The sequence below is a fragment of the Cervus elaphus genome, chromosome 5 (genome assembly GCF_910594005.1).
Source record: "Cervus elaphus chromosome 5, mCerEla1.1, whole genome shotgun sequence".
NCBI lineage: Eukaryota > Metazoa > Chordata > Mammalia > Artiodactyla > Cervidae > Cervus > Cervus elaphus.
The window spans coordinates 38,835,416-38,861,560 of record NC_057819.1 but is presented as its reverse complement, the minus strand read 5'-3'; the positions used below and the strand labels follow the sequence as shown (position 1 = coordinate 38,861,560).

Genomic DNA, 26,145 nt, shown 5'->3' with positions numbered 1-26,145 from the left:
TCAAAATAAAATTACATGTAAATCATAGCCTGAGTTAAACCAAATAACTCAGTATGTAATGACCTATCTCAGATCGTTAAAAACCTAATTAGGTAAAAGAGGACATGTGGGTAGAAGTTTCTTCAGGGCTGTGTGTACAAGATAAAATTGAATTTCACTTAGAATGATATCTCTAAGAATTATGTCTCTATTAAGAATTACATCTCTAATTATATATCTGATATCCTCTAGGCCATGAATACACTGCTTCATCAATAGAAGAGCCATAACTAGCCATTTTGAAAAAAAAAAATCACATGGGATTCGAAAAGATAATAATAACAAATGAACATTTTAAATGAAGAAAACCCCTCACAGCTATAAAAAAGAAAAGAAAGCAAGAAAACAAACACATGAGCCTCAAATTCGCTAGCATGTTGTGTCTGGGTTCCTGCCAAGTATCACAAACCACATTTGATATTTTGTGTTTTTGGCTGAGTGACATCAGAATATCTTTGAAGGGATATTCAAAGATATCTTTGAAGGGATATATTGAAGGGGAGAGAGAACTTAGGAACCAGCAAATGAGCCATCCGGGGTATAGCTGTATCATTTCTAGTTGATGATCAAAACAACGTTGGAAGCAGTTCAATTAAAAAAGAAAATCAATGATACACTGAGGTAGTAATAGTCAAAAATATACCCCGGGAAAGGCCAAGCTTGAAATTCTTTGGCTTCTGCTATGAAACATTAGTGTCTAACCTATCAGCAGACAGAACAACTTTTACCTAAACCATGGCATTGAACAATACGGTGTTGTCTCAAGAAACAGCTTCTAATCTCTGATCATTCAGAGCACATTACATGCTTTAGTTCAAGAGAGAAGCGAAAGGATTATGTTAAGTCAGAAGATAGTGCCTTCAATGTGAAGGCAGATGAAATCAGGAATCTCCCCAAACTTGGCTCAGCACATTAAAATTAGTCACTGTCTATAAAGAAACTGCCAAGACTGCTGAGGATGTGAAAGTTAATACTGTCCTGATGTAAACTGTCAGTCCATTGCCACTCCCCCCTAGAAAGCCATGCTATAATGCTGATTTCTACCAAAGTGCTTCATTGTGGAATAGAGATTTCTCAAGTCTGAAATTCCTCATCTTCTGGTAGACTTTCTTAACTGTGAGGTGTTTAGTTTAATAAGGTAATTTAACTTGAATAAATGGATTTTTTCCTGAACTTCTAAGATGGCTAAAGAATTCTCCTCAGCTTTACACATAAGATAGCATGAGATGAAATACAAGGTAAAAAGTATTCATATTTTGGTTCCGATCAGGTTGAAAATTAAACTGTATGTATTTCTTGTTAGTCTGTAAGATAGAACATTTTTATATGGTCCTGTCAGTAAAATGAACAATTCAACAATACAGGTAAATCATTATAGAAAGCAAATAGAAAGAGAATGATCTTTCCAAAAAAAAAAAAAAAAGTCAACAAATAATTCATAAGGAATGACAAAATCATTACCTCTGCTCTCTGTGTTCTGGGGAAAGCAGTTGACTTTTCTATGGCATAAACATCCACCAGGTAAAGACATGCTCCTTGCTCCCGGTCCAGTATGGCTGCAGTCTGAATGATGCCACTCCTTCGTCCAATAGTAAAGAGCCGTCCAACAGTTTTTTCCTCACAACGGACTGAGACAATATAATACTCCACTGGGGCTTCAGATCCTCTAGGGCTAGCTGCTTCTATTGATATCACATTGGTGCCAATGGGTTCTCCCTCCTTCAAAATGGTTATATATTTGGGTTGCGTAAAAACAGGTCCATCAAGGCCCTGAAGAATGACGGTCAGTTCAGTGGTTGATTTCCTCCTTTCAGGGCCAAGGTCTGTGGCTGAAACTATGAGATTATAGATCAGCTGAGAAGGCACCAGCGCTGAAGCCACTCTCAGGTCTCCACTATAGCGATCCACAATGAAGGTGTCTGTGTCACCATTGATGATCTCATACTCCACCTCTCCATTCGCCCCTTCATCTGGGTCAGCAGCCATGATTGTGGTCAGAACAGAACCAATCACAGCCGAAGGGTCTGCAGCCAGGGCATTTTGTGATATAAACATTGGAACATTGTCATTGAGGTCTGTGACCAAAATAGTCACGTTTTTCAAAGCATACCGTCTAGTTTCTATAGGCACAGCTTGATCATTGGCTTTAACAGTTAACTCAAAGAGATTAGCAAATTCCCGATCTATCTCAGCATTAGTATAGATAGTGCCTTTGACTTCATCTATGCCAAAGTGGTTGCCCCGTGGCATCTGCTGGATGATTGTATAGGAGAGCTGCCCGTTAATGTCTGCATCGGGGTCATGTGCAGTCACAGAAATGACAGATGTTCCAATGGGGATGTTCTCAACAATAGACTTGAAAATATCCCCAGGAGGGAAGGTAGGAGGATTGTCATTGAAGTCTCTCACGTGTATAACCACCGACATTGTAGATGAACGAGGAGGCCTTCCTTGGTCTTTTGCTGTTATATTTAATTTGTACAAAGACTGTGTTTCAAAGTCCAATTTTTTGGCAAGAAAAATACTCCCAGTGTTTGGGCTAATGCTGAAAGTTCCATGGTTGTTAGTCCCAGTGATACTGTAATGTAAGTCAGCATTGTCACCTGAATCTGAATCAGTTGCAGTAACAGAGGACACGAGTTCACCGATTCTCATGTTTTCCAAAACATCAACGAATAACGTTGACTTAGGGAAAGAAGGGGTATTGTCATTTTCATCTAAAATATCAATATTTAAGGTACAAGTCGAATTGAGGGAGACTGCTCCTGAATCCACTGCTTGAATTACAAGGGAATAGGCAGGTGTGGCTTCATAGTCTAATCTGCCAATCAGTGTCACCTGACCAGAGGTGCTGTCTATAGCAAACTGTCTTTCTTCATTTCCTTTTATTACAGAATAGTGAATAAGTCCATTATTACCTTCATCAACATCTGAGGCAGATACTCTTAAAACCTGTGTCAGGTTGGCTGCTGACTCTGATATTGTTGCTTGGTAAAAGTCTTTTAAAAATTTGGGAGCATTATCATTTATATCCTTCATGTAAACATGTACCGTGGCCTGATCTTTAAGAGGCTGAGGGAGCCCCTGATCTGTTGCGATGACTGTAAAGCTAAACACCGCAGTCCCCCTCCGCCTCATAAGAGACTCCCTGTCAAACTGATGGGTATTTGTAATTTCCCCACTAATGGCATGCAACTCAAAATCTGGCTGCACTGTTTCAAAAGAATACCTTACTTCTCCATTTGGCCCAAAGTCTTTATCTATGGCACTTACTTTGCCCACAGACGACCCAGGTCTCTGCTCTTCTTCAAAATAAAATGTGTAATTGGTGCTGTTAAAAAGAGGTCTGTTATCATTTACATCTTCTAAAATTACAGTAACATTCACAGTAGCACTAAGGGGTTCCACCGCTCTGTCAGAAGCAACAACCAGTAAAACATATCTGTCTTGAAGTTCACGGTCCAGTTCACTTTTTATATACAATTGACCATCTGGGAATATGCCGAAAGCATCCCCGGTATTGCCTTCAGCAATGCTGTACGCAATTTCACCATTTGCTCCTGAATCCTTATCAAAAGCTTGCACTTTAAAGAATCGAGAATTCACAGGTTCTGACTCAGAAAGGGTGACCTCATAAGAAAGCTGGTCAAACACTGGTGGGTTGTCATTTACATCATGGACATACACTGTTAAGATGAAACTAGAGGAGAGCTGGGGAACACCCATATCAGATGCTAAGATCTCTATCTGGTAGGAACCAGCATGAACATCCAGGGGTCCTAGCAGACTAATATTACCATTCTTTTCATTGATAGTAAAGAGATTCTTGGGGTTTTGCTTCAGGCTATAGAGTACCATCCCATTGACACCTTCATCAGGGTCCACAGCTTTGGCTTGGAAAATGCTGTGACCTGCCTGCCAATTTTCAACCACATTCACACTCTCTACTGCCTGAATGAAATGGGGAGAGTTGTCATTCAAATCCTTAACTGTTATATTAACCATAGAGTCTCCAGTCACTGTGCCCCCACTGGCTACTACTTTTAGCTGATAAAAGGATTGCTCTTCTCTGTCAATCACACTTGCTGTGGTAAGCTGCCCAGTAACCTGGTTGATAGCAAACATACCTTTCTGATCCCCGGTAGTAATGAGATAACTGATGTTGGAATTGAGATCCATGGTGGATGCAGACACACTACCCACATGATATCCCAGGGCCACATTCTCAAAGACCACGAAGCTGTAGGCAGCCTGGCTGAATACAGGCGGGTTGTCTTGAGTGTCCAACACAGTGATGGTTACTATCGCCTGGTTGGGAGACTGCAAATTGCCACCATCAGTAGCCACTATTTGCAACTGGTAAGCAGTTTTTTCTTCTCTGTCTAGGGCCATTCTTGTAGAAATAACCCCACTCTGAGCATTGACCTGAAACCGAGACCTGTCCCCAGCTGATATACTATATTTGATGGTTCCATTGAGACCCAAATCTGGGTCAGTGGCAGACACGGTGGTGATGTAGCTACCTCCAGGCTCATTCTCCTGAATATGAGCAAAGTATTGGATTGGGTAGAACACAGGGCTGTTGTCGTTAATATCCAGGAGGCTCACATTTATGCGAACCATTGATGACTGGGGAGGTGACCCCAGATCTGTGGCCAGAACCAACAGGGAGTAGAAAGCTTGTTCCTCCCTGTCCAAGGAGGAGATAGTACTCAACCTCCCAGACACAGGATCCAGGCGAAAGGACCTCTGGTCGGTCTCAGCTTCCTGCAGGGAGAATCGCACTGTCCCATTGTCACCCAGGTCCCCATCGGTTGCCCCAAGCACCAGTAGTTCAGTCCCAGTAGGTGCATTCTCAACCACAGACACATTATATCCTTCTGGCTGGCTAAACACTGGCTTCTCATCATTCACATCCAAGAGAGTCACAACAAGCTGGGCATAGGAAACCTTGGGGTGAACCCCCTGGTCCCGAGCACTGATATTCAGTACAATCTGGGAAGCAAGTTCACGGTCCAAGCCCCCGGCAAGCCCAGTGGTCACTAGACCGCTGTGTTCACTGATGTGGAACCAACCCAGGCCATTACCAGAGACGATGCTGTAACGCAGGTTAGCATTGAGACCAGAGTCGCCGTCAGTGGCGGACACGCCACTCACATAGCTTCCCGGGGGCGCCTCCTCGCTCAGGTTCACTCTGTACACTTGCTGGGCAAACACGGGAGGGTGGTCATTGATGTCATTGACGAAAATCACCAAACTCGCCACGGAAGAGCGCGCCTGGACCGCTGCGCCAGGGGGCGCCCCGTAGTTATCCGAGACAGAAACCGTCAGGTTGTAAGAAGGGATGCGCTCCCGGTCTAGGGCGCTGGCAACTTTGATGAGACTCAGGTTCGGCACTTTGCTCCTCTGCACCTCAAAGTGGCGCTGCTCGTTGCCTCCAAGGATCTGCACGGAGATGTTCCCGTTGGCCGCTGGGGAGTCTGCGTCCGTCACGGTGAGCAGAGCCACCACCGTGCCCACTTGAGCGTTCTCATCTACCGAGGCGTAGCGCGAGGTGGCGGGGAAGTAGCGGAATTTTACCACCGGGTCATTGTCATTGACATCCAGCAGCTGAATCAGCGCCTCGGCACGCCCAGTGAGGGAAGGCACGCCTCGGTCCATAGCCTGCACGGTAAGCGAGTACTGGCGCCGGGCCTCGAAGTCCAAGGGCTCCCGCACCGTGATGAGCCCCGTTTCGGGGTCCATTTGGAAGGGGGTCCCCTCGTCCTGAAGCCGATAGCGGATATCCGCGTTGGTGCCCTCGTCCGCGTCCGCCGCCGCCACCTGGAGGACGCTGGAGCCCACCGCGGCGTCCTCAGGCACCCCCGCCTGGTAGTGGGAACTGCCAAAAACCGGGGGGTTGTCATTAATGTCCTGCACACTCACGTTTACCTGCAGGTAGCCCCGCCGCTTGGGCTCGCCCTTGTCCTCCACTTCCACCAACAGCTGGTACTGCGGTGTGACCTCGCGGTCCAGCCCGCCCTTGGACACCAGGTGCAGGAACGCGCCCTCGCCGCTCGGGTTCAGGGTGATATCCAGGCGGAAGCGACCGGCCTCGTTGCCCTGGATGATGCGATAGGACCGGTGGTCAACGCCATTGGAGCCGATGTCCGAGTCGGTGGCGGTATCCAAGATGACTTGCCGCCCGCTGCTGCTGTCTTCCTTGAAAGTGACCACAATCGAGGGTTCTGGGAAGACCGGGGCGTTGTCATTGAGGTCCCGCACCAACACCCGCACCTCGGTGGGGTAGGTGGGTGAGCTGGAAAGAACCACCAGGTTGATGACGTCGCTGGGCAGGCTCTCGCGGTCGATGGTCGCAGTGGTGTACAGGGCCCCGGTGCTACTGTTTATAGCAAACAGGGCGTGGCTTTCGCTGAGCCTGTAGGTGAAGCCTGGGCGCGTCTGGATGGTACCCACCAGCGTGCCGGGAGGTTGCTCCTCTAGCACCTGGAACACCTGGCGTTGCTCCGCCCCGCTGACCCGGGCGGGCCCCGGGAGCAGGGACAGCAGCCAAAAGACCCGAAGGAGCTGAAATAACGTTAAAGTGGGCAGCGGGAGCCACGGGCGGCCAGGGGCCCTGTCTGCTGCCAAGTCCATGGTCTTGGCTCCCTGGGACTGAGTGATAAAGAGAAGGAAGAGGTGAGGCCAAAAAAAAAAAAAAAGAAGACTGATAATGACAGGGATCAAGTAGCACCAGCAGACATGCAGCCGAGGGCTCGGAGAGCTCTGCTATTTCAAAGAACTTCCAGTCCAGAAGAAGCAATTCGCCCGAGTAAAAGCCTCCAGGTAGCCATTTGGACGCTTAGTGAGGGAAGAGATGCCTTGAGGAAAAGCGGCAGGGCATTCCTCGGGCACTTACTCCTGCTTGTGGACGAGTTCCCCGAGAAGTTTCTCCAATCTCCTATAATTCCCCCTCCACTTTATTGTCGAATGCGGAGAGTCTGAGCGTTTTCGCCAGGGGTGGATAGGAGTTGGGAGAAGTTGCCTGTATTTAAGGTATAGGAGGAATTACCGCAAACAATTATCTTCAGAAACTTTAAAACTTACCCAAGGCGAAGAAACTGAGGAAGGAAGAACAAACTTCCGCAGCGGTGTGGAGCGAACAACTGCGCACTGGGGAGGGGGCGATGCGGAACCGGGGATTATCGAATTCCTTTCCCAAAAGCTGGAGACAAGGAGTTTCCTCGAGTTCCCCCTCTCCTCAAGAACAAGGCTGCAAAGCCCTTCAGCAGGGCTGCAGAAGTGGCGCGGAGGCCCAGGCGGCGGCGTCTAAGCTCGGGCAGCCAGCAAACTGCATTCCAAACGCTCGCTGGGCGCTCTGGAGCGCTCAGCTCCGTCCCTTCTCCTCCAGGAGGAGCTGCCGCCGCCCCTGCTGCCGCTTCCAGCCCTTAGGCGGGCACAGGCAAAATCCAGCGCTCCTCAGCATTTTTTTTTTTTTTTTACCTCTGCCGGGACGCCTGCCGACCCATTATTTGTACATCCAAATCAAGCGCAGGTCCCCCTTTCTTCTCGGCCTCGCCGGCGTCGGGCAGGAGCAGCGCGCTGTCCCCGCGTCCCCTCCCCTCACCACGCCAGGGGACTCCTTCTCCGGCGGTCCCAGTCAGAAGCCCCCTCTAGTGCGCCTCGCCCCTGACCTCTTGCCCTTTGGTTTTATTGTCCCGTGTCAGTTTCACTTTGTAATCCACAAGGCTTTTTGTTTGGGGCGGGGTAGGGTGGTGGTGATCGGTGCCCCTTTTCTCCCGCACTGTTGACGGTGGAGGCGGGGAAGTCGGCGCTGGACCGCGGCGGCGCCCCCAGCAGCTCCGGACGGCGGCTGTCAGCGCTCTCCCTCTCGCCTGCCCGGGCTGAAGGTTGCAGCGCCGCCGAGGAGCTGGAGCTCCGCGAGCCCCTCTCAACCTCCGGCTGGTCTCCCTCGCTCTCCCCGCCCCTTCCCCGCCGCACGCGCGCGCGCGCGCACACACACACACACACACACACACACACAAACACACACACACAGCGCGCCGCCGAAACACAAACAGAGGGGGAGGGAAGACCGCGAGCTGAGCAGGACTCAGAAACTTTGCTCGCCACTCATTGATCCCCGCACTTTAGTTCAGCCGGACTGCCCCGGGCTCCGGGTGCTGTCACCTACCGCCCCTCCCTCGCCCCAGCCCCATTGGACCCGAGCTGAAGCGGCCCCGCCTGGCGCTCCTGCCGCCCGCGCGCTTCGACTTTGTCGGCCTCCGACTGGCTTCTCGGGATGCTAATCACTCCAGCCTCCCGGAGGACGGTAGGCGGTCGGGTGTGGGAGCCCGGCGAGTAGGAGGCGCTGAGAAAGGGTGGGTGGGGGCTAGGCGGTGATTCCCTCCCCTCTTTTTCTTTCTTTCTTTTTTTTTTTCTTTTTGGTCAAATCTTGGCCGGCATCTGAGCAATAACAGCAAAAAGCTGCTGCCGAATGGATGGGGGTGGGGTCAGGTTTGCAGATAAATAACTTTAGGGACCGGGTCTGGGGGAAGACCGTTAGGTTGTTATGCTAGTAATAACTCAAGGGTAAGGGGGTCGAGAGAAATAAAAGAAAGGCAGGGGGTGAGGGTCTGTTAGAGCGGGAGGAAGGATTAAGCAAAGCCTGTCTGGGAATGCAAAGCGCAGATTTGCTTTAACCGTTTCCTGCCCTTTCTCTTTCGAAGGGAAGGAAGGGAGTTGCCGTACAATAAGATCCAACAGCACTCAAACCGAACCTTCCCGAATCCTCTGTCTACAGAGCGAGCCAACTGCAGTCCGGGTCTAACCCTAAACCTGTCTCCAGTCGCCCCGCCCCTGCCTCCAGGTGATCAGGGGCATCAAGCCCTGGGCACCAACTGCACTTCGGATTTCCTATAGGAAAAGCCGGGGAACTCCTGTTTTGTTTCCTTTCCCAAAGTTTGGAATTTTGATCTTTGTTGGGAGTATTGCCCTCTAGCCATTTTCTAGCCAAAGGAATCCTGACGAATGGTTTCTTTTTGTTTTGGTTTAGTTTTTGTCTGGGGGAAAGGTAGATATGAGAAAAATTGAAATGAATAGAATGAAATTTAAATTTTAGAATTACCCACGTGCCACTCGAGGCATTCAGATTAACTCCCCTGCTATTTACTGTAGCTGATTTTTTTTATGGTATCGCGCAGCACTTCAAAGAAGGGGAAAAATGTGACTAGGAATCAGGTCAGTATTATTTCCCCTTTAAGGAAAACCGCTTAGAAAATAAGAATTTAAGCCAAGTAATGCAAATATAGGGCGTAAGTCATACATTTCACCCACAGTGACCCCCTCCAAATTTAAAATTTCTGAGCTGGGAGATGATTTAGCCATGAGTAAATACTGCCCTCTGCTGTTCCCTGTCAATCTTACATCTTTAGTCGTCTGGTTTCTTGTTTAAAATTAAAGGCAGAGACTAGAAGGATCTGGTTACAAGCCTAATTCCTCCTTCTTGCCTAGGGATAGTAGCAGAGAAAAAAGATCTTTTGGGATCTCCTCGTGCCTTTCTTAGGTAAAAAAAAAAAATTTAAGCAATAAGACAGATAGCAAATCCAGGTCCTCTGATCCAGACAGAATATCCAGAATTGATATATGTAAATCTGAATGGTAAAAAAAACACTATCAACAATTCCTTTGTTTAGAACACTTACTTCCGCGGTTTTCTATACCATATATACCAATATACGTAGTATATATGATGAGTGAATTAGAAAAAAACAAGAAAGTATTTCATCATTTTTTTATTTTTAGCCCATGAAAATTGTAAAAGCTTTGGAAGTTATTCTTTTAAAAGAGATATTTTAAAGCATTTTCTCAAAACTCATGTCTCTGCCAGTAAATTGCAGCTTTTATTTTGATGTAATTTAACCCACAAAGATTTGTATATTTACATAGTGAAACCAGAAATTTTCACAAACCATGGCTATGATATGTTATTTTGAGAATATTCGGGTTTTCTTATTTGTTTGTTGTTGTTTACTAATGTGCAACAGTTCAGTCATTTGGGTAGGAAAGAGTAGAAAGGGAGCATTTAGTTCTTTCTCAGAGATCAGGTATACTTTTTTCTGTTTTCTTGTTTGTTTGGAGAGCCTGTGGGATAATCTTCATATTTAGTCTCAAGAACATTAATGTTAAATCTTCATCATTTATGAGTGAATTTAATTTGCTTGTAATGGGTTAACATTCATTTTGTGGAATAGGAGGAAGTGTAACATATATTTTTAAATTTCAAAATTCAAGATATGACAAAGTTAAGTAATACAGAAAATGTATATATATTCAGGACATAAAATCATTTTTTGAACAATTCTGAAAGAATATAAAAAATGATTTGGACATTGGCATGGTTGTATAAATAAATGGAAACCTTCCATGATAACTACATTAAAGTAACACCTTCATTTATAGATAAAAACCTACACATAAAATTGCAATCTATTACACATAGGTGTATAATTTAATGTATGGTACAGAGAATGGTTTTAATAAAAGACAATGAAGCTTTCCTTATATTTAATTTTTCTTCTTTGGATTTCAGAAATTGTAGTGATATGATGAGTAATGAAAAGTAAGGATGCCCCCAACAAAATGAAAGGAAATAAAGACATAGTATAACTATATGGGTGAAAAAAGCAAAGTTTATTTTTGCTTTTCCACCGAAAGCTTATTTATTTTAAGAAAAGGATTACTTTGTGAAAGCTTTCAATAAACTTGAAGTTATATGCTTCTAAAAGAGAAGATATTTGTCAGTTTTAATAGACTGTGGGGAAAAATTTTATTTTTTATGTCCAGACACGAAAGGAGCTAGACTTTTAAAGCATACATTAAAAAAATAAAAAGATTTTGTGACAATCTGTTATCCTAATGTGTACCAGTTACCATCATTACTTCATTAAATGTCTGAAATTACTTTTTTTTTTCATGATTTAGACCCTAGGTGAAGAAGCTTAGATTAATCATACTATATAATTCATTAGGAACATTGTTGCAGAAAAGGATTCTCCCTCTGCTTCTTCCTTTTCTGCCTTCTTCTCCTTTCCTCTCTTCTGCTCTTCCCTACCTTCTTTCTTCCCTTCTCTCTCCTTTTCCTCTCTTTTCTCTCCCTATTTTCTCTTCCACTTTCTTTCCCTCTCCTTCTTCCTCCTCCTCCTCTCCTTTCCTCTTTTCTCTTCCTTTCCAATTCCTGCCCCTCTCTTCCCTTATCTCCATTCCCCTCCTTTCTCTCCCTCTCCCATCCTTCCCCTCCCATCCTTCACTTTACACTTCACTGTATTTTGCTCACCTTATCTTATTCTACCTTACTCTTTTCTCTCCTTAGCATTCTTCACTTCTGTTACAGGACTCCCAGAGGCAAACATTCTAATAAGTGGAATGTGTAGTTTTTGGTTCCATGTTTTTGCAAAATTTATTATGTATTATTTAGTTGTGCTGTATTTTTAACTGAGATAAATCATTTGGGTTATATGGTGTATGTGTCTCATCCTGTTTTTTATCTTTTTCACCAAGTGCTATTTTTAAGGTTTATACATGTTGTTATAAGTGTACGATTAGATTGTTTCTGACTTCTGCAGTTTTATAGTAACACATGTATCCATTTCTCTTAACCTGTCTACTTACATGATTATAGACATCCAGTTTGCCTTCAACTCCCTGACATCACAGATTAGTCTGTAATGAACATCCTTGTAATTTGTCCCCAAAAGGCAGTGAATATTTTGGGGATGTATACAAAGGAATGGAAGAGGCCTTTATCACATATCTGAAATGAATAGCTGATTGTTTGCTAAACTAGAGAGAATTAAGTTCATAGGATACAGTGTTTCGGAGCAAGATGTGAACTGATCCTAGAATTGGGAAGCTTGGAGTTCGGAGATGGCAAACTTTTAGCAGTAGGACGGGTTAGATATCTGAAGTCTGTAGACTGTAGTTTTTGCCAAGTGGCAGATTGTCTCTTGGTATCATTGACGCAAGTGGGGTAGGATTTTTGTCCTTATTTATTTTATTTTTCTTACTCTTCTATATGACTCTTTTGCTTTCCAACTTCTGCTAAATGTTTAACTTAGTATTTTAAAGTTTCTTATTTCCTGATAAATATATTGCTATAAATTTCCCTCAAAGTACTGTACTAACTTTACTCCACAAAATATTAATTATAAAATGCTACATGCAATGATTTCATTTTTATTCACTTAAATTTTTAGTAAATTTATTTTATGGTTTCCTCTGTAGCACAAGATTGTTTATTAATATATAAATACATTTCTAAATATGTATAGAGTAATAAAGAGCCCTCTCGTTCAGCTGCCTTTCACCACCTTCCCTGGTACCCAAAATCTATATCCCTTTGTTGCTATTTATTTGTTGTGTTATATTCAAAGTGTCTGTGATAGGAATGGAAAGTGCCTGCCATCTTCAAGGAATGCTACCATTTAAAGGAAAAGGAATACTCATGTGAAGGAATATATGATAGCATTGAAAAGTGCTCAATTTTAATTTCTAAGTGATTTCTACCTACTTCTGCTTCCTACTCTTTGCGTCTCCTCCTTTTTAAAAGTTGACTGTAAACCATTTTTTAATTTCAAATTTGCTGAACATATTCCAAATGAAACAGTAACTATGCATGTCTAAGAATTTAGTATGTGGGTGTCTCCCAAGCATTTTTAGACAAATTCCAAAATAAAGTGTTAAGTATCAAAACACAAAACAAAGCAAAAATACCTGTGATAAAAAGAAGTCTACAGTTTCTTTCCTCTCTTATCTTAACCCACTCCAATCAGTTCAGGTCAGTCGCTCAGTCATGTCGGACTCTTTGCGACCCCATGAATCGCAGCACGTCAGGCTACCCTGTCCATCACCAACTCCCGGAGTTTACTCAAACTCATGTCCATCGAGTCGGTGATGCCATCCAGCCATCTCATCCTCTGTCATCCCCTTCTCCTCCTGCCCCCAATCCCTCCCAGCATCACGGTCTTTTCCAATGAGTCAATTCTTCGCATGAGGTGGCCAGAGTATTGGAGTTTCAGCCTCAGCATCAGTCCTTCCAATGAACACCCAGGACTGACCTCCTTTAGGATGGACTGGTTGGATCTCCTTGCAGTCCAAGGGACTCTCAAGAGTCTTCTCCAACACCACAGTTCAAAAGCATCAATTCTTTGGTGCTCAGCTTTCTTCACAGTACAACTCTCACATCCATACATGACCACTGGAAAAACCGTAGCCTTGACTGGACAGACCTTTGTTGGCAAAGTAATGTCTCTGCTTTTTAATATGCTATCTAGGTTGGTCATAACTTTTCTTCCAAGGAGTAAGTGTCTTTTAATTTCATGGCTGCAGTCACCATCTGCAGTGATTTTGGAGCCCAAAACAATAAAGTCTGACACTGTTTCCACTGTTTGTTTCCGCATCTATTTCCCATGAAGTGATGGGACCAGATGCCATGACCTTAGTTTTCTGAATGTTGAGCTTTAAGCCAACTTTTTCACTCTCGTCTTTCACTTTCATCAAGAGGCTTTTTAGTTCCTCTTCACTTTCTGCCATAAGGGTGGTGTCATCTGCATATCTGAGGTTATTGATATTTCTCCTGGCAATCTTGATTCCAGCTTGTGCTTCTTCCAGCCCAGCGTTTCTCATGATGTACTCTGCATATAAGTTAAACAAACAGGGTGACAATACACAGCCTTGACGTACTCCTTTTCCTATTTGGAACCAGTCTGTTGTCCCATGTCCAGTTCTAACTGTTACTTTGTGACCTGCATATAGGTTTCTCAAGAGGCAGGTCAGGTGGTCTGGTATTTCCATCTCTTTCAGAATTTTCCACAATTTATTGTAATCCACACAGTCAAAGGTTTTGGCATAGTCAATAAAGCAGAAATAGATGTTTTTCTGGAACTCTCTTGCTTTTTTGATGATCCAGTGGATGCTGGCAATTTGATCTCTTGTTCCTCTGCCTTTTCTAAAACCAACTTGAACATCTGGAAGTTCATGGTTCACATATTGCTGAAGCCTGGCTTGAAGAATTTTGAGCCTTACTTTACTAGCGTGTGAGATGAGTGCAATTGTGCATTAGTTTGAGCATTCTTTGGGATTGCCTTTCTTTGGGATTGGAATGAAAACTGACCTTTTCCAGTCCTGTGGCCACTGCTGAGTTTTCCAAATTTGCTGGCATATTGAGTTCAGCACTTTCACAGCATCCTCTTTCAGGATTTGAAATAGCTCAACTGGAATTTCATCACCTCCACTAGCTTTGTTCGTAGTGATGCTTTCTAAGGCCCACTTGACTTCACATTCCAGGATGTCTGGCTCTAGGTGAGTGATCACACCATCATGATTTTCTGGGTCATGAAGATCTTTTTAGTACAGTTCTTCTGTGTATTCTTGCCACCTCTTCTAATATCTTCTGCTTCTCTTAGGTCCATACCATTTCTGTCCTTTATTGAGCCATTCTTTGTGTGAAATTTTTCCTTGGTATCTCTCTCTTACCCAAAGCAATCCAACAAAATTTTTCTTATCAATATCTCAGTTAATCATGTCCTTCTCCTCGATTAACTTTACTCATTTCCCTTCGTCGATGCCATGCTGCCTCATCTTTTCAGTCTCAGATGTTTTACTGTGTAGCAAGCACCCTAGGGTTCATGGGACAAATAGTCACCATCACCATCTGTTCTGTAACCTCTGTCTCTTGGTGATCTTGTCCTATATCAAGACTTCAAATAAATTGATTACACTCAGAAAGAATGTGAACTCTGCAGTTCTTGGGTTCAATGTTCTGTCCACATCCATGAAATTGTTTGTTAACTATGCTATTCAGATCTTATATATCGTTACTGACTTTCTCTTGGCTTCATGTATTGATTCTAAAAGTGGCATGGAGGCATGTTAAATCTGCGTTTGTGATTGCAAATTTAAATATTCTTGTAGTTATGTAGCTATCCTTGTTTTGCATGTTAAGACATTTTAATATATATTTTATATTTTATTTATTCTCATGTTATATATTTTATGTTTGTAAATGCACATATAAATATAATTTATATATTCATCATGAATTAAACCTTTTTTAATTAAGATTTGATTTTCTTTATCCCAAATAATGTGCTTTTCCTTAAAGTCTGCTTTGGTCAGATACAAGTGCAGGTAACCAGCATTCTTTGCTACTATCATGACAGATTTTTTTTTCCCATCCTTTTCACCTTTTATTCTCTGTACCCTAATGTTTTAAAAGTATTTCTGACACAGCATTAAATTTGAAAATGCATTCATTTTTTAAAAAATTTATTCACATTTAATATTTATACTTAATTCCTATTTAAATCTGCTTTCTAACTTTGTGTTTTGCTTATTTTTCTCTAGTTTTTCTTTTGTTTATCTCTATGCTTCTTACCTGTTTTTAATTAATTAGGAATTTCTTTCACTTTCTGCTACTACTTTGGGTGATATAGGCTCTGTTTTGGCTATTTTCATTTTACTTCAAGAAATTACAAAAATATTCTTCTCAAAGTCTAAAATAATTCAATACCTTATGAAAAAAGGAGAGTTCTTCAACAATACATTTTAAATATACATTGGTTTACTGTTCAACTTACATCTTAATTTGGTATTGATTTTTAATTCTTTTATTTAAATTTTAATCTTGCATAACATTTTTATTTTTTAAAAAGCAATAATGTAACACAGTTTGTTGCATTTCAGTCTTTCTTCTATCACAAACATTCTTTCCTGGATCTCCTGCATTTTTTCTGCAATATATTTTTATGAATTTCATTTTGGAATGGGAAGCTTTTGGTAGAAACACTTTATAGTGCCCTTGTTCTTGAAATACTTTTTATTTAAAGATAAATTTATAAATTCAAAATTAATTAGAGTCATTTAGATATAAATTTTTTGTCACATGCTATACTAGTGCAAATATGAAAAAGGATATTTAATTAAATAAATCAGGACATTTCTAATACTACACATTGATATTTTAATTCACATGAATTTTTTCAGAATCATCATTATATTTATCAGCACAATTTAATTATATAGAAGTTGGACTCTCATTTTACTGTCATTCTAATTCCTATTTTTCTTGATTTTTCATTCAAGGTAATTTGTGATTTTTTTCATTGATTCCTCTTGAAATGCCTCTTTTTTACGTTTTGCAGTTTTGATTTCTATTTATATGTAGGTATAAAATGTTTTTTAATCATAGTTGGAAATTAAAGTCTTCATGATGCAAATCATGTTTTCATTATTTCTGACAAGTGTTCAGCCTTTATATTTGTATTTGCAGATCTTACTCTTGGTTTTGTTCTTGTTCTTCCGCCTGGAACTCTACTTAGATACACATTAGAACTTCACATGATATCTTGTAAATCTCAATATCAACTTAATATCTTCTATTTTCTCTATGCTTAATTTTAAATATTTTTTTCTGAATTGTTTTCTAGTTCACTAATTCTGTCTTTAGCTGTGTCTGCTAAGTTACTTCAGTTGTGTCTGACTCTGTGTGACCCTGTGGACTGTAACCCACCAGACTCTTCTGTCCATGGGGATTCTCCATGCAAGAGTACTGGAGTGGGTTGTCCTGCCATTCTCAAGAGGATCTTCCCTGTGTCTAACCTACTTTTAAACTCATCTACTTATTATCAGTTTAATTACAGAATTCTTACACCTTAACATCTTGATGTGTTTTGAAGTTAGCTATTCCTTGCAGACCTGGAGAAGGAAATGGCAACCCACTTCAGTATTCTTGCCTGGAGAATCCCCATGAACAGAGGAGCCTGGCAGGCTACAGTCCGTGGGGTTGCAAGAGTCAGACACGACTTAGCGACTAAACCACCACCATCCCCTTCAGATATTTTCAAACTTGTTTTTCCTTCCTTTGAACATGTTAAGCATAGATTCTAGTGTTATTTAGATAGATATCTGAAGATTCCAGTATCAGACATATTTAATCATGTTTATGCTTTTCATTTTTATTGCTAGTTTTAGCTCATAGTAAATTGTTTCCTCGTGTGATTAGTTAAGTTTGAAAATAAACTGAACATTTTAATTGGTAAATTATTTGTAGTATTCCTTGAAGCTTAGGATTGGTGTGCTCCCATAAAGAAGATCTGATTATACTTCCATTAGGTGCTTGTGGGTTACTATTAGTCTGCAACAACCACTGTTTTCTTTGAAGCTAAGATGCCAACAGCAGAAGAGCAACATTTTTATGAATCACTAAGTAATGCTGCCAAGTAAACCATAAAAAAAAAAAAGATACTTTCTCATCACTTTGGACTTTTATATAAAGACAGCATACACTCATTTAGCTTGTTGTCATGTCATTCTTCTCTATGTATAAAAAGGAAAGTATAAGCAAAATCAATTGAACAAGGCATTCTCAGATCCTTTTCACACTGAAAATCCAGCTCAAAGGTGTATAGCATTTATTGGCAAAGTATTCCATTTTGCTTCTGATTTTTTTCTAACATACTAAAATTGCATGTTTGATATTCATGTGTAGTCAATAGTAGTTAAGTCACAGTTGCTACCAGGCTTTTTTCAGATATGATATACATCCTAAATACTAAATTTTAAAATAGGACCAAAAAAAGTAGAATCTTAGAACAATTAAATATAGTGAATTTACAATGTGAGGATTTTTTTTTTTTTTCCTGTACATCTCCAGTAATCTGGGGGCTTCCCTGATAGCTCAGTTGGTAAAGAATCTGCCTGCAATGCAGGAGGCCCTGGTTTGATTCCTGGGTCGGGAAGATCTGCTGGAGAAGAGATAGGCTACCGCCCACTCTAGCATTCTTGGGCTTCCCTCAGGGCTCAGCTGGTAAAGAATCTGCATACAATGTGGGAGACCTGGGTTCGACCCCTGGGTTAGGAATATCCCCTGGAGAAGGGAAAGGCTACCCACTCCAGTATTCTGGCCTGAAGAATTCCATAGACTGTATAGTCCATGGGGTCACAAAGAGTTCGACACAACTGAACGACTTTCAGTAATGTGATTTTGAGTGCTGCCTTCAACTTCTCCAAACTTCAGTCTAATAACTGCCAAGGCAATTTTATTTTCAGTTTTTTGGAGAAGGCAAGGTGACTAGGTATATCTGGTTATGAAGATAGCTAGTTATCTTAACACAGAACTTAGGAGCTCCAGCTTTAATAAGAAAAGTTCCCTATTAAATCCCACACCCCCTGAAAAGGCTGTGGGTTTTAATCCTGTGAAGTGAAGTGAAGTGAAGTCGTTCAGTCATGTCCGACTCTTTGCGACCCCATGGCCTGTAGCCTACCAAAAACCATATTAGTGAAGTTTGGCAAATATTCCTATGGCCAAAGCTACTTCAATGTCTCATCTAGACTAGATATGGTAATTCCTGACTATCATATCATGTTAGCTCTTTAATCTTGTAAGAAACTATTTTAAAATTTAGTAACTTTAGTGGCTTTGAGTGGTAAATAATAGTTTAGCATATTACCAGAATAAGGAGTCTATTTTCCTTATTTCTTCAAATAGTTTCCTTTTTCCATTTGTTTTTACTCCTTTGGGAAATTTTATTATTTGATACTTACCCATAAGTCAGGTCTCTTTAGCTCTTCTTGAGGTTTTCTAGAAAATTTCTCTATCTGATATTCCAACTTAACTAATTTGATATTCAGGTATATTCAATATATCACTGTTTAATCTTTGTACTCTTTATATTGGGCTTTCCTGGTGGCTTAGAAGATAAAGAATCTGCCTTTACCTTAATGACAGTGTGGGAAACCTGGACTTGATCCTTGGGTTATGAAGATGCCCTGGAGAAAGGAATGGCCACCCTTTCCAGTATTCTACTCAGTTTTTTTTCATACTAACCAAATAGTTATACTTCATTCATTTTAAAGTGAATTTTAATTCTTATTTTATATTGACAATATCTGTGCATTAATTGTCTATCTGTGCTGCTCTTTAGTTGCAAAACTGTGTCTGACTCTTTGCAACCCCATGGAATACTGGGGTGGTTGCCATTTCCTTCTCTAGGGGATCTTCCCAACCCAGGAGCAAATTCTTTACCACTGAGCCATCAAGGAAGCCCTTATCTGTGCTGAGGAGTGATCAAAGGCCAGACCTCAATCTGTGAGTTTAAAGTAGGGATTGGCAGTTTTTTTCTATAAAAGAGAAAATTGTAAATACTTTAGGTTTGGAAAGCCAGACAATCTCTGTCACACATTTAAACTTCCCCTATAATGTGACAGCAGCTATAGATAATATGGAAATTATTGGGGATGATTGTGTTCCAATAAAAATTTATTTACAAAAACAGGAACTAGGCTCAATTTGGTCTTTAGACTGTCATTTGCTGACCACTATTTTAGTGCATAGGAGATAAGCTTGGTACTGAAATCTCTACCAGATGGCCATTGCTGATCATTCCCATTTGTAATCTTTTTTTTTTCACCTATATATGTACATGTATATAAAGTCAGTATTTTGAATATGATTCAAGATTTCTGTGTGTTTTACAAAAAACTGCTTTTCTTACCTTCTGACCTTTTGTAATCTTAAATTTAAAACTTTGAGGTATAGTATGTTTGGGAAGTGACAATCTCCCTAAATTGTAATCTGCAGTCTTAGAGATTTTTAGAGAGTAAGACAGGATATTCAATACCTAAGGGCAACTCTTCAGAGTGTACTTATTTCATGAGAACACTGATGTCTTGGCTGCTGCTACCAATTTCTGCAGGGAAGCAGGCAATAATAGCCTGAAGGCAACATAGGGTAGAGGCAAAAGCTATTTTTTCCCTAAACATTCATTCTTTCTAGTCTTTATAAAAATTTTCTGGCCCTTATTACTTGATACTTAGCTTTTACTTCCATTTTCCATATCTCTTTTTTATAATATATATATACATATATTTAATTATATAATATATATGTTTACCCATTTTTTTTTTCTGGCCAGTGTTCAATTTCCAAAGATTATGGAACCACAAGTGTATGTAAATAAATCTGAAACTACGTGATGGAAACCAAAATCATATTCTGTAACATCACACTTATGAGAGAAACCAAATGAAGGGTTAGCTTTAGAATCCTTCATAATATAGTACATGTGAGTATGTGAGCAAACCCACTGGAATGGAAATTGCTTATACTAAATGTGAGACTAGGTTTCTGAATATTGTGGCATTTGCCACAAACTAGTAATTACGTACCATAATTTGGAGAAACTGCTCAGTCAAACAACTGTTTGTGACAATCTACTTTTTTGTTGAAATGTATAATATATCATGGATTGGTTATATTTTAATTTTTATTAGGTATAGGTATACTGTTTATCTCAAACTAAAAATATATAAATATGGGTAATAGTTAATGGTTTCATTAACATTAAAATGAGCCTGATGTTGAATTTCATGCTGGAATATAAAGAGAATTAAGGAAATGGATACCTCTAATATGTATAGATAAATGTCTTGGAGAAGTGTTAAATAAAATGGTATGATATTCAGTCTAGGTCTACTAGACTTTAAACATATGAAAACATTTGCAAATACAGGACAATTTAAGCTGTAACTTCCATCTATAATATGGGTATGGAGAATTAGGAGAATCTTACCAGAAGTGTTGATTCTAATAAATCAAATAATCTTGACCCACAGCTAACATATTATCTTGTGCTATACCTTTATTTGAGATGATGAAATACAGACTACTATAAGACACCTTTGTGTTATTGCCTAATGAGCGTATTCCCTTGCCATTATAAGAATTTTACATAAATATTTTTTATTGGTTGAATACTGTTTGTAATATGAATAGGCCAAAAGTTATTAATTTTTCCTTCAATGCTGACCTTCAGGATTTTTTCAGGTTAATTTACTATTAAATTCATGCTTTGATAATTATTACTCACTTCTCCAAACAAAATTTATTGAAAACTGTGTATCAGATACTTTAAAAGCTTCAGCGGTGAGACAATGGTGAATAAAACAGACATAGCTTCTGTCATCTTTAGTCAAATTGCAGAAATTTTTAAAAGAATTTAAACTTTTAAGGACCCTTTTTACCTATTGCCAAGTTGCTTTCCAGAAATAATCTATCAATCTGTAATTGAAACCAAAGTATATCAGAGTTGTCCTCCCAGAAAAACAAAGAAATACATTTGAGTATAATATGTCTTAAATCCTGGTTTATTTACAGGGGATAAAAAGATGTCTTCTTCTATCATATATTTCTATTATATTGTTCATATATTAGCTATTTGTTTTCTTAATCAGTTTGGGTCTCAAATCTATTTTTCAGTTGTTGCTGCTATTGCTAAATCAATTTATTTTCCTGTGTAAACACCTACCTTTGTTTTAACTTTGTAATTCTGTCCTTTATCCAGAGACTAAAATAATTATTGATGAAACTTTAATTCTAGTTTCCTCTTTCTGCTCTTCCTTCTATTAAATACTTCCTTATCCTAATTATGTCAAATGGCAAAATGCCACCAGAGCAGGGACAATAAAACATTTTCTTTTCTCTGAAGGTAGCATGATGTCTGAAATTCAGATAGCATTCAACAAATGTCTGCCCAATTTCATCCCAGATAGGATGCCTAAAATTAAAAATACATTTTTAATCTTAAAAAGCAGTAATAAATGGTTCAGATGGTACAGTCTAAAACATTGTTTTCTAAAATGTGGTAAAGGGTGGTACTCACAGATAATTCCAGGAGGCTCAGAAGAGGATATTGAACAGCAAAAAAGAAAACGAGACTTAAAAAAAAAAAAATCAAAACACTATGGTGCATGCTGTGGCTTGACATTCACCTTTCATCAAACCTTCCAGTCCATCTCTAGCGTGCAATCTAGAGGTTTTTCTTCATACACCCTCTCAGTCATGGTTGTTCATACAACAGTCCTCTGTTTAAATGCAACCACTTGGAGTTTGTTAGGTAAACATGGGCAGAGGCCATCTTCATTCTACTTCAGCTGGTTCTCTGCCAGCCAGCACAGCTGAGAATGAAGGTCCACACTGGTGTTCCAGTGTCCAATCTGTATGTATAGAGAAGTAACAATTGTATCATTTGCAGTAAGCACAATTTCTAACCAGCTGGATCACAGTTACTTGTTGGTGTTGGTGAAGTTAATAATTGTAGTGGTGGGCTCCTGTTTTCCACCTTGCTGATTGTGGCAGAATTCATAGTGCTTATGGAGGGGCATTTCTGTTTCTATCACCATGCCTGCTACCAATCTGAGAGCACCCAATTCCCTAAACATTCTTCCTGAAACAGCTATATTGTCTAATAGTCCCTGCAACTCGATGTTGACTGACACAATCACAAATTATAAAAATTATTCCACGTCCATTTCTCTTTAAAATGAAGGAGAAATTCTTTAATTGGAATCAGAATATTACTTCCTATTTAACATCACATTATCTTTCTTTTCAATAGTGTTCTAAGTGAGTAGACACATACGACAAGCATAATTCATGGAGATTTGATTAACATGAGACTGTTTGAACACAATATAGATTCTCCTTAATAAAGAAGATTAAGGTCTAAAATGTCAGAAGTAATGAGCACAACATAATTGGAAAAAAAAAAAACCTTTAGAACTTGGCATTTACTAGAAGACAAAGGAAAAATAACAGAGGATCTCAGTAGTACTTAAGCATTTGATATTTTATGGTACTCAAAGCCCTTATTAAAAGAAAGAGTGCATTATCTGTACTATTTAGCTGGAATATTCCAGATGTCTCTAGTCTTTATAAACATATCACAACATCTTAATTCTGTGTTTATTTGAATTGCTCCTTAGTCATGTCTCTTTTTCATTCCATTCTTAATCACTGAGTCTGTGATTAAAAATGGCAAACATGTGTTTTAAGAGAAACTAAGCTGTGATTTCAGTTGTGGGTAGTAATTTCAGAGTGGCAGAACACATTAACCCCTTCTTTTCCACCCTACACGTGAATGCATAACAAGACAAAGGAAACAGGAAACGCAAATAAACCAGCAAAGCATAGAAAAATGAACTACTTTTCAGTTCAAATGCTTTGCATGGTTTTGCCGGCAGAGGATGAAATGGTTGGAAGGCATCGCTGACTCAATGGACATGAGTTTGAGCAAATTCCGGTAGATAGTAAAGGGCAGGGAAGCTAGGCAGGTTACAGTCCATGGGATCACAAAGAGTCAGACGTGACTTAGCGACTGAATAACAACAGGAGGAGAGGTTTCTGAAGGAACAAACAAAAGAAAACTGACAGTTCAATATTTATAAAACAGTGTTCAGCTAAAATAACACAAGCAATCACAAATAGGATACTATTGTGGTTAAGACTCTTGAGTTTTGCTCTCAAAGGAAGATCAGTTTTAGAATCTGACAATCATTGGATTCTACTGACTCTGCTTTCTTCTCTCTCCAGGGTCAAGTGTAAGTCATTTCACCATTCCATGATGGACTTCTTCATTGTAAAGTAAGAGAAATCAGCTCATGAGTTAACTCTAAGTTGATTATCATCTGCCAGAATATGAGATATATGTCAATTTAATTAGAAGAAGTTCTAGATAAAAGTGAAATACTGTTAATCATATCTATACTGGGAAAATATTGAAAATATAATTTCAATTTTCATGGAAAGGAAACAATTTTATTCATTTAAAAACAGCATTGAAAGTGAAAGTGTGAAAATGTTAGTTGCTCAGTTGTGGCCAACTCTTTGCAACCCCATGCGCTGTAGACTACCAGTTCCTTCTGTCCAGGGAATTCTCCAGACAAAAATACTGGATTAGATTTATGGAGTGTCACAAATTATGGTAAATTTCTAAAACCTTGGAGCAAAAAATAAAAATAATATAAATAAATGTATTTGAATATTGATGGGTAAGGTCAAATATTATTGTATGGTTGTGTGAAAGACAATACTAATTGTGTATTTATTTTTAAATAAATCTAAGTAAGTTCAATAAATCGATTCAGACAGAACAATCTGTTAAAAAATTTAATTAAAAAAAAATAGCCCATATAAAGTTGAAGCAGAGCTTACTTAAGTAATACATAGACAAATATAGTAACGCATAGACAAATATTTCAGAAAATGTAGAAGTTTTGTTGGCTCCAAATTTAAAAAAAACAAATTCAAAGAAATTCTAATGTCATGTTACTATTTTCAGTGAAACCATATATATCCCTGCAATCAAAATGCTACTCTATAGTCCTATCACTAAGTTTTTTGGGGCGTCCATATATTAAATTTGAACAATATTTTATAATTTTTTTTTTTTTTTTGCTTTTGATTCAGGAAACTGGTAGTAAGATATTTACATCAATCATGTTAAGGTCATAGTCCAAACTGATCTCTAGCAGGGCTGAGACATGTTATTTTTTCTTTTTTAAAGAACTTTTTTTTGAAAAAAAAAAAAAAGCATTATGATTTGAAATAAGCATCTTTGCTTTGATAACTTGTGTTTCATCTTTGCCTGTTGAAGGGTACATTATGATGATTGCCTCATTGTAGACTCCTGCTTGCAAATGGTAAATCTGTCTCTGTTTTTCATCCCTTTTTGATGATTGCATTGAGCCAATAGTTACATAACTCAAGATGGTAAATTGATGCCATTAAGAAGATTGAATAAGATGATGTAACTGCCATACTGATTCACAGCCAGTTGTTTATGTCTTTAATAATTTTGGCAAAACTTGCAGTAATTTTGCTTGTTTGCAGTGTTCTGTATTATTAATAGCACAGTTTTGTGCTCAGTGAATTCTAATCCTAACAGCCCACCAGGTATCTCTTAGAATGAAGTGCTTTCTATCCTATCTGTCCTGGGGGGAGATCGTGATTTTCAGATTGATTGATTGATTGATTGATTTAATGAATGATGGTGGAGAGCTGTATCTTCCATGTTGGAAGACAGAAGTAGAGATAATGCCTGTAAACTACTTGGTGTAAGGAAGAGTTCAATAAATGTTAGCTATTTTTCCCTATTTATGTGATAGAATTCAATAGGAGGGCTCATTTAGAACAAATGAGTAAAATCAATCACAGAAGTTATGTTCAGTCTTTATTTTTTTTATTTTATTTATTTTTTTTTATTAGTTAGAGGCTAATTACTTCACAACATTTCAGTGGGTTTTGTCATACATTGATATGAATCAGCCATAGAGTTACATGTATTCCCCATCCCGATCCCCCCTCCCACCTCCCTCTCCACCCAATTCCTCTGGGTCTTCCCAGTGCACCAGGCCCGAGCACTTGTCTCATGCATCCCACCTGGGCTGGGGATCTGTTTCACCATAGATAATATACACGCTGTTCTTTTGAAACATCCCACCCTCACCTTCTCCCACAGAGTTCAAAAGTCTGTTCTGTACTTCTGTGTCTCTTTTTCCATTTTGCATATAGGGTTATCGTTACCATCTTTCTAAATTCCATATATATGTGTTAGTATGCTGTAATGTTCTTTATCTTTCTGGCTTACTTCACTCTGTATAAGGGGCTCCAGTTTCATCCATCTCATTAGGACTGGTTCAAATGAATTCTTTTTAACAGCTGAGTAATATTCCATGGTATATATGTACCACAGCTTCCTTATCCATTCATCTGCTGCTGGGCATCTAGGTTGCTTCCATGTCCTGGCTATTATAAACAGTGCTGCGATGAACATTGGGGTGCACGTGTCTCTTTCAGATCTGGTTTCCTCAGTGTGTATGCCCAGAAGTGGGATTGCTGGGTCATATGGCAGTTCTATTTCCAGTTTTTTAAGAAATCTCCACACTGTTTTCCATAGCGGCTGTACTAGTTTGCATTCCCACCAACAGTGTAAGAGGGTTCCCTTTTCTCCATACCCTCTCCAGCATTTATTGCTTGTAGACTTTTGGATAGCAGCCTTTCTGACTGGCGTGTAATGGTACCTCATTGTGGTTTTGATTTGCATTTCTCTAATAATGAGTGATGTTGAGCATCTTTTCATGTGTTTGTTAGCCATCTGTATGTCTTCTTTGGAGAAGTGTCTGTTTAGTTCTTTGGTCCATTTTTTGATTGGGTCATTTATTTTTCTGGAATTGAGCTGCAGGAGTTGCTTGTATATTTTTGAGATTAATCCTTTGTCTGTTTCTTCATTTTCT

The 26,145-nt window shown here is 39.7% G+C and overlaps 2 protein-coding genes across 2 annotated transcripts in view; one reads left to right on the top strand and one right to left on the bottom strand.

Moving 5' to 3' along the window:
- Positions 1 to 6,675, bottom strand: part of FAT4 (FAT atypical cadherin 4) — a 175,480-nt gene extending 168,805 nt beyond the window's left edge. The window contains exon 1 of the mRNA XM_043902378.1: positions 1,501 to 6,675. Coding sequence (XP_043758313.1) covers positions 1,501 to 6,675 — 5,175 coding nt within the window. The remainder of the gene's footprint in view (positions 1 to 1,500) is intronic.
- Positions 6,676 to 7,205: 530 nt separating this feature from the next.
- Positions 7,206 to 26,145, top strand: part of LOC122693151 — a 55,413-nt gene continuing 36,473 nt past the window's right edge. Inside the window, exons 1-4 of the mRNA XM_043900741.1 lie at positions 7,206 to 7,694; positions 7,790 to 7,983; positions 8,178 to 8,399; positions 23,444 to 23,494. Of these exons, the coding sequence (XP_043756676.1) occupies positions 7,206 to 7,694; positions 7,790 to 7,983; positions 8,178 to 8,399; positions 23,444 to 23,494 (956 nt within the window). The remainder of the gene's footprint in view (positions 7,695 to 7,789; positions 7,984 to 8,177; positions 8,400 to 23,443; positions 23,495 to 26,145) is intronic.